General features: G+C 32.9%; 1 protein-coding gene across 1 annotated transcript in view; it reads left to right on the top strand.

Moving 5' to 3' along the window:
* LOC111051234 (mediator of RNA polymerase II transcription subunit 23) overlaps positions 1-13,049 on the top strand; it is a 61,800-nt gene that overhangs the window by 35,511 nt on the left and 13,240 nt on the right. Inside the window, exons 15-17 of the mRNA XM_039430175.1 lie at positions 517-659; positions 11,148-11,274; positions 11,890-11,989. Of these exons, the coding sequence (XP_039286109.1) occupies positions 517-659; positions 11,148-11,274; positions 11,890-11,989 (370 nt within the window). The remainder of the gene's footprint in view (positions 1-516; positions 660-11,147; positions 11,275-11,889; positions 11,990-13,049) is intronic.

Raw genomic sequence — 13,049 nt, 5'->3', positions numbered from 1 at the left:
TACAGATAATTGATGACAAAATACTTGAAGTTATTCATTATAGTACTGGGAAGAAAAAATCAATAAATTCTATTTGGTTAATCATGAATAATTATTCTATTTTTCCAATAATTTATCTATTGTTGTTAAGTAAATTTGTTATGATAATACATTTATTTCTTAGCATGGAACTATAGTAGTATAATTCAACCTATTTCTGTATCTCTCACAGCGAAGCGCGGGTTACACCTGCTCGTTAGGAATAAACAAACTTGAAGAATGAAGATTGATTAAAATATAATCAAGTGTTCATTTACGAGAATTCCTTGAAAAATTGAACTTTTCATGAATGTTTTTTGGTATTCTAGATAGAAAATAGTATTATTCCAACTTATTCATGTTGAAAATAATATATTTATTTTCTTAATACCACGGCGTATACATATGTAAACTAGTCTTCTTGTTGTTTTCTGTAAATTTATATATTTTATGGTTATTTGCCAAATAATTGCTGTTATCTATTTATTTATTTTTCAGGCTTTGAGAACACAAGAGGGCAACGAAGCACAGGTATGCTTCTTCATAATCCAACTTCTGCTCTTCAAAGCAGCTGAATTCCGCAATCGAGTTCAAGAGTTTGTCAAAGAAAATTCACCTGAACATTGGAAGCAGTCCAATTGGTAAGTAATATTTCCACTATCACTTTTCAATAATGTAGAATCATTTATTATTACCAATCCCATTGCAACAGGAATTCCTTCATCATTGAATCCATCTACATCGAAGTTACGTCAAGTCACAGAAACGTAATGTAACTATGTCTTACTCAACTACAATACCGTATACAATCTAGAATGCTAATAACTTCATCTAATCGTCTAGTTACATGGGAAGAATTTTTATTCTACATTTTATCAATAACCCGGCCGTCCGGGTTGGACTGGTAGTAAGGAATGTTCAAGAACTTCGTTCTGCTAGCACCGCCTGGTTCGTAGGCTCGAATCCCGCCAATGGGATGGATGTTTGATCATTTCATTCATTTACCTCGCCCTTTTCATTACTCACGCACAAGCAAAATGTTCATGTGGGCATCATCCGCAATAAAAAAGCTGTATTACAAGAAGAATTTAACAATACAAGTATAGTAGTAATATTGTTTTCATTTTAAAATTATTTAATTAATCCATACTTTGAGCACAGAACATATTCTGTTCTCGGGAGAGGACAACTTACTAAGTCCAGAATTATCCCACTTCCGAACTCTGATTAATAAAGTTTTTCAATAGGATTATGTTTTACTTTTTTTTTTTGACCAATAACTATTGATAATTCAAAATTTGAAAACTTTGGTCGTGAAAACTCTGATATTTGGTATTATTGAGTAAGGAAACTAATTCATGTATCCTATATGCTTATTGTATTGTAAAACAACAATTGAAAGTCTATTTTACTATTCAAGAGGTAATTAGTATTTAAAACGAAATTAAATAAGACAGATTTTGATTTCATTGTATTTTCTAATCTAATTTAAAGGATTTGACCTGAAAAACTAGTTTCAAAATATCTCCTGTTGAGGTATTTGTCGTCAGTAGTTACACATTAAAAGCAATTGATATACCAGTTTACTGTTTCAATACCACAAGAGCAGTAGTTGAGATTTAATATGATATAAATTATTAGGTTTTGAGGTTTTTTTAGTTCATGTTTAATTAACTCATCAAGTGGCACTGAAGCTGAAACAATATTAGCTCTTCTACAGTTTATATTCAAGGTAGTGCATGAGTCTCTTGATTAAAATTATTTATTTCCTTCAGGCTTCTTGGCTGTCAACTATAAAACTATGGCCCGGTTGAATATAGCATTTTATGTGCTGATTAAAGACGTCTCTGATTTTAGTTTTTTTTCGAATTGCATTTAACCGGCATTTAATCACAGTTAAGCCCTATAACATTTGATAATCTTTTGTGAAACCAAAAAAAAATATTTTATCGTATATCGATTTATTTTATCGTATATCGATTAAATACATCTATTTCTATGAAAATGTCATCATCTTCCAACAATTCGATATGGAAATTGATAATATCTTTAACATGAAACAAATTCAATAGTTGAGTGTTAGTGGTAAGTTTTTGGAAATTAAACTTGATAGTTGAAAAAAAATGAATTTTCAATATTGAAATCAGAGTATGTAATGTAAATGGCCAAACTGTCTTAATACTTACTATACATAGTATTAGAAATCAATTTATTTGTTTTTTTAAGCTTTATCTATTTTTTTGATCCAGTTTATAATAGAAACTTTGAATGAAACTCTATAAAATACTTTTAAAAGAAAAGAGAGAGTTATATAATAGTATTGTATATAATTTGCATTTTGCACTCTAATGCCAATTTTCTCTGTCTCTGTCTGCACTTTGATTGCCTCTTTTCTGCTCAAGGTCAAATAGTTCGATATTCGATCGGTATGTCTCGAAATTCGACTATTGATCATTTATATCGAAACAAAAATTCGATACAGTATTGCATTAGTATTATCTTATTTCAAAGAATCAAGTGCAATGGAGTTAGCAGTAATAATACTATGATGTTGGAGACTTGGAGTTCAAGTTTATTTACTGTGTTTGAACTTTTATATCGAACTTGGATATCTTTTCCATGAATGACTGCTATATTTTGTCATGAACAAATAATAATAATTGGTCTCTTTATATCACTCTACTCTATTCTCTCTCATATCTCATTCTTTTTCTTTTCATTTGATCTTCATAAATAAAATTTTGTAAAATATTTTTCCAAGATCACTTCTTCTATTCAATATTCTTATAATATTTCAAATATCCTCATTTATCCTACGCTAACTTTACTTTATTAAATGACGGCTATATGTTTATCGTATTTCAAAAATTAACATTTAGGTTCAAAAATCCTAGTTCTCTGTAGGTCCACTCTACAATTTTAGGTGTTAGTAATTCACCTAATTTTACCATTCATTTAGCCTGGTATAAATTATAATTATTATACCATCATAATATTGCATCTATCCTTGCTTTCTACAACTTACTTTGCTTCTACAACATACTTCAGTTCATGTTTTGTAAAATTTCAATAGTTTTGTTGTATTTCTAATCATCTTAATCTATATCTAGGCATCTATATTGTGATTACTTATCAAACTTTCAAAATACTGTAATGAATAACATGTTTATAAAATAGAATTATAGTACCCTTTTTTGAAATTAATAAAATAATAGATTAAAAATACAAATTATAACTACTGTATTAGTAAATAATATGTTTCCTGTTCAATCAATGCGGGCAGTTTTAAGTGAATCGCATTATACATGAATCAAGATGTTTGTAATGTACTTGAATGAAAAAGTGAACTAATCCGAGCACTCGCTCTCTGTCTCTATGTAAGAGCCTTGCCTCTGATCTCTCCTATAGTAAGATTCTATTGAATTCATTTATACGGTCAGTATTCCATTGAATAACAACAATGCTACAAATTCAACAAATACTGCCTGTTTGAAAGGAATCTCACTGTATGCATTATTTCCGCTCTGTATACTCGCCCTTCTTCTATTCATACTACCATAGAGTAAACGTACCGTTCAATTACCTAGATTTAAAATACCTAGATTATCTGTCTCTGATACTACTTACCTACCTTGAACGGTCTCTATTGATATATCTCATTTCCGCTCACTCTCTCTCACACTCTTTCTCTCGCTCTCTACCTCGATCTCTCCCTTGCTCTCTTTCATTCTCTATCCCCCTCAATCTTTCTCTCTCCCCTCTTGCTTTTTCTCTCCCGTCTCGTTTTTCTTTCTCCCCTCTCGCTCTCTCACGCTCACTCCGACTCTCTCACACACTCTCTCTCTCTTTTGGTAGAGAGTTAGTGGGGAGGATATTTTTAATATTCTTCCCAAAGAATGGACATTGATATGTCCAAAGCTCCGCCAATTTATGTAGATGCATAACAATATAATATCTATAGTTATTATATTACAAATTACTTTTTCATATCATATACAGTTCAATAATTATTTTCTTAGTCTATATTATGTAAATTCATCTATAATTTTGCTGTATTGTAAGCTATTGTATATAAGTGTATAAGCCAGTATATTGTAATCTACATAAATAAAGTACCTACTCAATCAATCAATCAATTTCCGCTCACTCTCTCTCACACTCTTTCTCTCGCTCTCTACCTCGATCTCTCCCTTGCTCTCTTTCATTCTCTATCCCCCTCAATCTTTCTCTCTCCCCTCTTGCTTTTTCTCTCCCGTCTCGTTTTTCTTTCTCGCCTCTCGCTCTCTCACGCTCACTCCGACTCTCTCACACACTCTCTCTCTCTTTTGGTAGAGAGTTAGTGGGGAGGATATTTTTAATATTCTTCCCAAAGAATGGACATTGATATGTCCAAAGCTCCGCCAATTTATGTAGATGCATAACAATATAATATCTATAGTTATTATATTACAAATTACTTTTTCATATCATATACAGTTCAATAATTATTTTCTTAGTCTATATTATGTAAATTCATCTATAATTTTGCTGTATTGTAAGCTATTGTATATAAGTGTATAAGCCAGTATATTGTAATCTACATAAATAAAGTACTCAATCAATCAATCAATTTCCGCTCACTCTCTCTCACACTCTTTCTCTCGCTCTCTACCTCGATCTCTCCCTTGCTCTCTTTCATTCTCTATCCCCCTCAATCTTTCTCTCTCCCCTCTTGCTTTTTCTCTCCCGTCTCGTTTTTCTTTCTCCCCTCTCGCTCTCTCACGCTCACTCCCACTCTCTCACTTGTGATAACAGGATTACTCGATGCCACGGCCATCTACCAGACCATCAGCAAACTACTTCAACACAAACTTTAATCTTTTTCCAAAGTCCTATTTTTTGTTGTTTTAAATCTAATCCCTCAATCTACATCTCTGAAACTGGAATAAATCGGAATTCAAATGGTGGCTGCGTGGTTTGAGTTGGGTTTCAGTTATGGTGGGGTTTCTTTGGGTTTTAATTTGAGCTCAAATTCCTCACCTCTCGCCAGAGTTTTCGCTTGAGATCTGAGTAGTTTTCGCGAATGATGGAGTGTCGCTATGTAGTTCTTGAGTTGTTATTTCTTCGGATAAGAGTGTAGTGTGAAATCATGGTGATTAATGAAATGGTTATGGAGTGCGCCGCTCGCATGGCACCCGTTGCTCCTTCGGTCACCGCCACTGTTGGGTACTATATGGGATTTGGACCCGCAGGACCCATAGCCGGGTCTGCGGCAGCTGGGATTCATTCCGCAATCGGGAACGTGGCAGCTGGATCAGCGTTTGCCATTGTTCAGCAAACTGCTATGACCACCGCAGCAATGTCTCTCGGCTCGGTGATGTTGCCTGCAGGCTTAGCTGTTGGTGCTTACTACACCTACAAGAGGATCAACGGAGGATCCAAGTAGACTTTTTGTCTCAAATCTATTTTGTATGTTGAAATTTTTGTAATTTTGATGTCATGAATAAAGATTGAAGAAAATTTCCAATTGAAATGTGACTTTACTAATGATGAGGGGATAGTGTCCTTATTCCTCCACTTGGGTTAAAGAAATGAGTCGGGGCCGCCGAAAACAATGGATGGACAGGTAGAAGTTCTAGTGATCCTTTAGTGGTCATATATTGTTATTGAATTTCGACATTTTCGTGGTCTATTGTTAAGGTTTCCACTCCGAGCAATTATATTGGTGGATCAGTGTGGTTACTTGAAGGCACTTTCAGCTATAAACCAGTGGTAGCATAATATAGTGATTGGATAAATATGATTTTTATTTATTTATATACATATAAAGGCTCACAGACAATACCATGAAGAGCCTTTTTTACACAATTAATAGATAACCATACTACATAATAAAGAAAACGGGAAAGATGAAAAATATTATGGAATAATTATAGAAGAGAATAAGATAAAAAGTAAATCAAAAATTGAAATAATAATAAAAATTAATAATAAAGATAAAGAAAACAAAAAGAGTTTCAGCCAGAGCTCATAACATTTCATGACTAAAACGAGCTACAAGATAAATTCATTTCACAATTTTTCTTAAAGACATTAAATGAGTTCGAAAACGGATCTATATGTTCATTCAAAGTATTATATAATCTTAGACTTTTAATAAGAAACGAATTATAGTGATGAGTAGTTCTCACAAAAGGGATGTTGAACAATATATTTTTTCTAGGCCTAGCATAAGGTACATTGAAATTCAATAAATTTATGAATGATGGAATATGAACTTTATGATTTGAAAATAATGTTGAATAATAGTAATAGAGCATTTACAGATCTGCGTAATCCTAGAGAGTGCACTTTAAATATCGATCTTAACTCACTAGTTGGGAAATTAAAGGGACAAAAGCAATTAAATTTTTTATTTATAAATGTCTCAGAGTTCTATTTTGAATTTTTTTCAATTTCATGAATGTGTATTACATTATAAGGCCCCAAACTACTGCAGCATATTTAAGTTTACTGCGAACTAGTGCATTGAATATTCTTAAACTAACATCAGAATTAGTGAATGGTTTGGTATTGCGAAATATAAAACCCAGTAATTTATTAGCACTACCGAGGGTATAGTTAATGTGGCTCTTGAAATCAAGTCTTGGGTCCATGATAACTCCAAGATCTCGGATGTTATTAACGCACTCAAGATTGTCACCTCCCAATGTAAATAAATGGTGCTGAAAATTCATCTGCCTTGTATACACCATAAATTTAGTTTTAGATACATTCAACTTAAGTCTGTTCTGACAACACCAAAGGTTAACTCGATCAAGATCGTCCTGCAATCTGACACAATCATCAATGCTTTTTATTGACCTATAAAGTTTTTCATCATCTGCAAATATCAGGATTTCAGATTATTTAATGCAATCAGGAAGATCATTAATTAAAAGAAGAAACAAAAGAGGTCCAAGATTAGACCCCTGTGGGACTCCGGTGGGGTTATTATAGTTATCAGATGAGTGATTATTGTACTTTACATGGGAAACTCTATCAACCAAATAGCTACGAAATAATTCAATTAAGTCAGGTGAAAACTCATACGTAATTAATTTATCTAATAATACATTAAAATTAACTGAATCAAATGCTTTCTTGAAATCTAAATAGATTACATCTATCCTAGATAAACACACACATAACTATTGATGACAAGTACAAATTTAGTCAAACGTACGTGGTGTGTAAAGCCCACGTCGATTTTTGAACATACATTTGTTTGCCGTCCTTATAAATTCTACGAGATTGAATGGGATTTGACAAACACATGATTCACATCATATGTTTGCCAAGCTGTGTTCAATCTAATAGAATTTTAAAGGTCGTCAATGAATCGTACGTCCAATAAGTATCGAATTGTATGTAACTCAAGTTAGTCTGTATACAACTTGTGAGCAAATTGAGTTTCATCAAATTAACCATTGGGAATAATACAATAATTACAAGTAGGCTACACTAATTGATCACCGATTTACATTCAATAATTGCAGAAAATACAAGTAACAGATGTAAGGTGCAAAGTAATAGATAAGTTGGTGCTACCAGCTAGAATTGGCTTCATGAAAGCACACGGGGCCACTAATGAGAGTAATGAAGTGGAGTCAGAGGACAATAAAGTATGCTAGTCGAGAGTTAGAGGATGCACCATTTTGGAACAGTAGCCCAGTGCACAGGTAGCGCGGCCCCGTCTCCTTTCTTTTACCCCTCCACTCTAATCATAATCCATTTTGCTCCATAGAGAGGTACACATTATTATAATTATTGCAACATTGGTGTTACTATCCTTGCCTATCATTCGACAAAGCAGATAGTGATATCCTTCTCTAGCTCTGCAACGTTTCCAGATCGTTTTTTACTTTCCTTCCCCTATTACCATAGATAAGGAAAGTATTGCTTTTCAAAAAAATTAAGGTAGCCTAATTTCAAGTTTTCTATACGTTTCAAGGTCCCCTGAGTTCAAAAACATGAGTTTTGGGTGTTTGTGTATGTGTGTGTCTGTGAACAGGATAAATCCATTCCCAATTAACCGTTCGACTTGAAATTGTAAACTTTAGGTCCTTTTACCATGAGGATCCAACAATAAGGAATTCAATAAAATATCATTCAAAATGGCAGAAAAAAGGCGGATAATGACTGAAAAACCTTGTTTTACATGGTTTTCTCGAAAACGGCTCTAACGATTTTTATCTAAAATCAAACTTTGCATTGATGGGGCGCAGTTCCTGGAATTTTTACAGATATGGGACTTGTAGCAGTTGATAGAGCTTATTAATGACTATTTTAGGGTATAAATTTGATCAAAATCGTTGGAGCCGTTTTTGAAAAAAATCGCGAAAAACCCGGTTTTTGACATCATTTTAGCCGCCATCTTGAATTGCATTTGATTGTAATATTGTTCGTGTTGGATCCTTGAATTCTATTTCAATTTCTTTAAAAAAATAATTATAATAAAAAAATAGAAATGCTATTTATAATAAGTAATTTTAATGAAAATAATTCTAAAATAACCTTTCAATTGTTATTTATACCGGTACGAGTAGGTCCCACCTATACGTGTAGGCTAACTGAAGCATGGATGAAGTCTAGGATGGTTAGTTATCAACTTTTAAAATGTTATTTCAGGTATTTCAATATGTGTTTATCATAATTATGGTAATATCTAAAAATTATTTCATTTATTCAAAGATACATTTTAAATCAATTATACGACTTGTGTACTGAAGAATTTAGGTACTGTCAAAAGTAAAATAAAATATTCTGGCTAACAGTCAACATTGAAAAGCTAGAGAGAGATAACACTATCTGCTTTGCTGCATGAGAGACAGATAGCAACAGAGACAGATAGTCAATCGTATACTGACATTAAGAGACAGATAGCAACAGAGACAGATAGTCAATCGTATACTGACATTAACGTGTACCTCACTATAGATTCAAAATACCTTGATTACCTTTGTTTCTGATACTACTTGAACCTACTGCTACTACCTTGAATGGTCTTTATCGATCTCTCTCATTCCGCTCACTCTCTCTTATGCTCTCTCCCTTACTCGTTCTCTCATTCTCTATCCCCACACTCAATCTCTCTCCCTCGCTCTCATTCATTTCTATCCCGCTCACTCGCTCTCTCCCTCACTCTCGCTCTCTCTCTCTCTCTCTCTCTCTCTCTCTCTCTCTCTCTCTCTTGTGATGCCACCGCCATCTACCAGACCATCGGCAAACTACTTCAACACAAACTTTCATCTTTTTCCAAAGTCCTGTTTTTTGTTGTTTTAAATCTAATTCCATCAATCTACATCTCTGAAACTGGAATAAATCGAAATTCAAATGGTGGCTGCGTGGTTTGAGTTGGGTTTTCAGTCGGTGGTGGGGTTTCAAAGGGTTTAATTGGAGCTCAAAGTCCTTAACTCTCGCCAGAGTTTTCGCTTGGGAACTGAGTTGTTCTCCCGAATGATGAATGGGAGTTATGAAGTTCTTGTGTTGTTTCTTGTTTTCTTTTCGGATTAAAGTGTAGTGTGAAATCATGGTGATTTGTGAAACGGCCATTTTGGGGTGCGCCTCTTACATAGCACCTGTAGCTCCTGTGGTCGCTTCTACTATTGGGAGCTGGATGGGTTTTGGAGCCGCTGGCCCCATAGCCGGGACCGCCGCAGCTGGCATCCAGGCTGGAATCGGAAACGTGGCGGCTGGGTCGGCGTTTGCCATCGTTCAGCAAGCTGCTATGACCACCGCGGCCTTTTCATTTAGCTCGGTGTTGTTGCCTGCAGGCTTAGCTGTTGGTGCTTACTACGGGTTCAAGGCGTATAATGGAGGATCCTAGAAAGACAGTTTGTCTCAAATTCATTTTGTATGTTGAAATTTTTGTAATTTTGATGTCATGAATAAAGATTGAAAAAATTTATATTTTGAAATGTGACTCTACTGATGTTGAGGTGCTCCATACAAAGGTTCAAGTTATAATTTTTGCAGTACTCTATTTGATTTAATATTTTTGCTGCTATCCTTGTCTTATATTTTTCCCCTTTCGTTTAGTTATCCACCCTTTTACTCATTCATTCTTTTATTTATTTACAGTATAGGCCTTTTATTCATACAATTCATTCACAGTGAGGTCCACGTTATAATTGCAGTATTTGATAAACATTGGTGCTACTATCCTTGTCTATAATTCGAAGAAGCAGATAGCGATATCCTTCTCTAGCTCCGCAACGTTTCCAGAACGGTTTTTAACAATGTAAAAATATAATTAATCAACAAAGTATTCAATCTCAATTATGAAAATTCATTATTTAGCCATTGAATAATATCTTGACGAATAAAATATAAATTATTTTAAACAAGAATGAACAATTAATATCACATCAACTATCTTAGAAGCTGATGTAATTCCCTAATTTTTAAAGGAAGTTTGTAAGTGTTTCCATATTTGTCGAGAAAATTGCATACACAATTTTATGCCCAGCGCTTTAAAAAAATAAAATACTGTTAAAACTTGAAAGAAATGAAAGGCAAATCTCACTTGAATAAGACATAGTGAGATTTCGCATAAAATAAAAAACCAAGTTATACAATGTTGTAATCCAATTTTTTCAATAAGATTTATTTGTTTATTACTATCATTAAACTTTTCAATCAACTTTAAAATTTTCATCTCCATAATTATGCACTATAAAAATTATTAATTTGTAATCTATTTAACCCAATATCTATTGTAGGGTTATATAATTCCAATTGCAGTATCATTTCTTCTGATAACAATTTTTTTATGTATCAAGTTGATGTTTGTGTTCGCTCACGTACTTCATTACTTAGAAACGTTTATTTCGTTATCTCAGTTTTATCATGAAGTTTATTTATTTATCATCTACAATCAACTTAAGGACAAAGAAACAGACTACAGTCCAAAACTTCCAATTTAAATCCTAATTTCATGAAATAAATTGTCCAAATAAGTTAATATTATTATTATTATTGAATTATCATACTCCGACGCAACTTTCAACATTTTTTGTAAGGAGATTCTCTATTAGAAAAAAATGCTTGAAATTCAAACTACTTTTAAAAAACTATTTGAAAAATTTGTAAACTGTTTTTCTTTACAGGCATGAAAAACACTTGGCATTCCATCGCAAATACCCGGAAAAATTTGCTCCTGAAGGGATGATGGATCAGAACGCTTGTCAGTCTTTGCCTGTTTACTTCGGAAATGTTTGTCTCCGTTTCCTCCCGGTATGCTTTCAGTTTTCGATAATATTTCCGTATTACTTATTTTTAAATAGTTTTTATTAATATATTGGTAGTCCGTTTAATTGTTGTTCATTTTCACATATAAAATTATAAACTGCCAAACGTCAATAACTGATTATTCGCTTGATCATTTGATGACTAGATTGTTGTAATATCATGATCGAATTACTACAGCTAAACACACAGCCCAACAGTTATAAACTATTTTTATTATTCTCATAGGAAAAATGAATTCCAATAGGTGATACAAACACTGATTGCTTGTAATTTGTTTTGAATAAATAATAATTTCAACTTGTAATAATAGTGATTGAATATTCAAAAATGAAAAGTTTTTATTCCGTTTTCTACTAATTTTCTTGGCAGAGTAGGACTTTATTGTATTTTTTTTCTTTGAATAATGATTATTTCGAATAATCATAATTTGATGCATACAATCAATCAATCAATAATTTCAATCAAATCAACACAATATACATGAAAGAAATAATACAAAACATCACACTGCATTATTTATACACTTTGTGCGAAAATTTATACTGTTTCGGTTCTTTTATGTAAGTTAAATTAATATTCTGCAATCGTTCAATGTTCCAGGTGTTTGATATCGTGATACACAGGTACTTGGAGATCCCACCTGTCACAAAGTCGCTGGAAACATTACTGGAGCATTTAGGCTGCCTGTATAAATTCCATGGTAATTCTCAACAATAAAATCTCTTATCAATTTTGATTTTTATTGTATGAAACATCGTCTGTATATTTAAAAATAATTTTACAAAATTAAGCCCGGAACCTTTAAATTGGTCCAATGCGTTGATTATGAAGAGATATAATAAACTACCAAAATATTTCATCTCAATTTTGAAAACGTATAAACCAGGAAAAATGCATTGAATCTACTTTATTCATTCAAGTAATGTATTGAATCTACTTGAATGAATAAATGTAGTCTAATGTAGTCATCTCCTGCTGCACAGTCAGACCATTGACGTATGGAACCTACTGATGGAATCCAAATCTAAATAAAATAAAATGTTATAAATCCAATTCAATCGAATCTCCTGTTTAACAGATAGAACAGTGACCTGTATAAAATCCAGTCTCTCCATAGCAAAGCTGGTCGTCCTCTTTCCTTCTTATTTGTGTATAAACCAGCTTCAATGTATTGTAATATGATTAAATGAAAAAATCTAATCTACAGATGGAATATAGATCCAAATAAAATGGAATTTTATAATTCCAATCCAGTCTACCCACCTGTTGAACAGATAGATCGGTGATAAACCAGTCTCCCTATCGCAAAGCTGGTCGTACTCTTTTCCTTTTATTAGTGTATAAACCAGCACACGTGTATTGTGAATGTATTGAATTGTAATGAGCCATTATTGTGATTGCTTAAATGTAGTCTACATGAATGAATGAATCAAATCTCATTCGTCTCCTGTTAAACTTAGTGTTTTCCTTTTATTAGTGTGTAAACCAGCATAAATGTATTGTGATTGTATTGCAATAATTGTAATGAACAAAATTGTGATTGCACTAATGATTGTAGTCTACATGAATGAATTAATCAAATTCTCACAGCTGATGAACAAGGTTTTCTTTGCCGGTAGTGCCATATTGTAATTGAGAATATTTGTTTTATTAATTGTGATTGCACTAATGATTGTAGTCTACATGAATGAATTAATCAAATTCTCACTGCTGATGAACAAAGTTTTCTTTGCCGGTAGTGCCATATTGTAATTGAGAAT

This window comes from Nilaparvata lugens, chromosome 6 (assembly GCF_014356525.2).
Source record: "Nilaparvata lugens isolate BPH chromosome 6, ASM1435652v1, whole genome shotgun sequence".
Classification (NCBI taxonomy): domain Eukaryota; kingdom Metazoa; phylum Arthropoda; class Insecta; order Hemiptera; family Delphacidae; genus Nilaparvata; species Nilaparvata lugens.
Note: the sequence above shows the minus strand (reverse complement) of the source record. Positions and strands in the feature narration are given on the sequence as shown.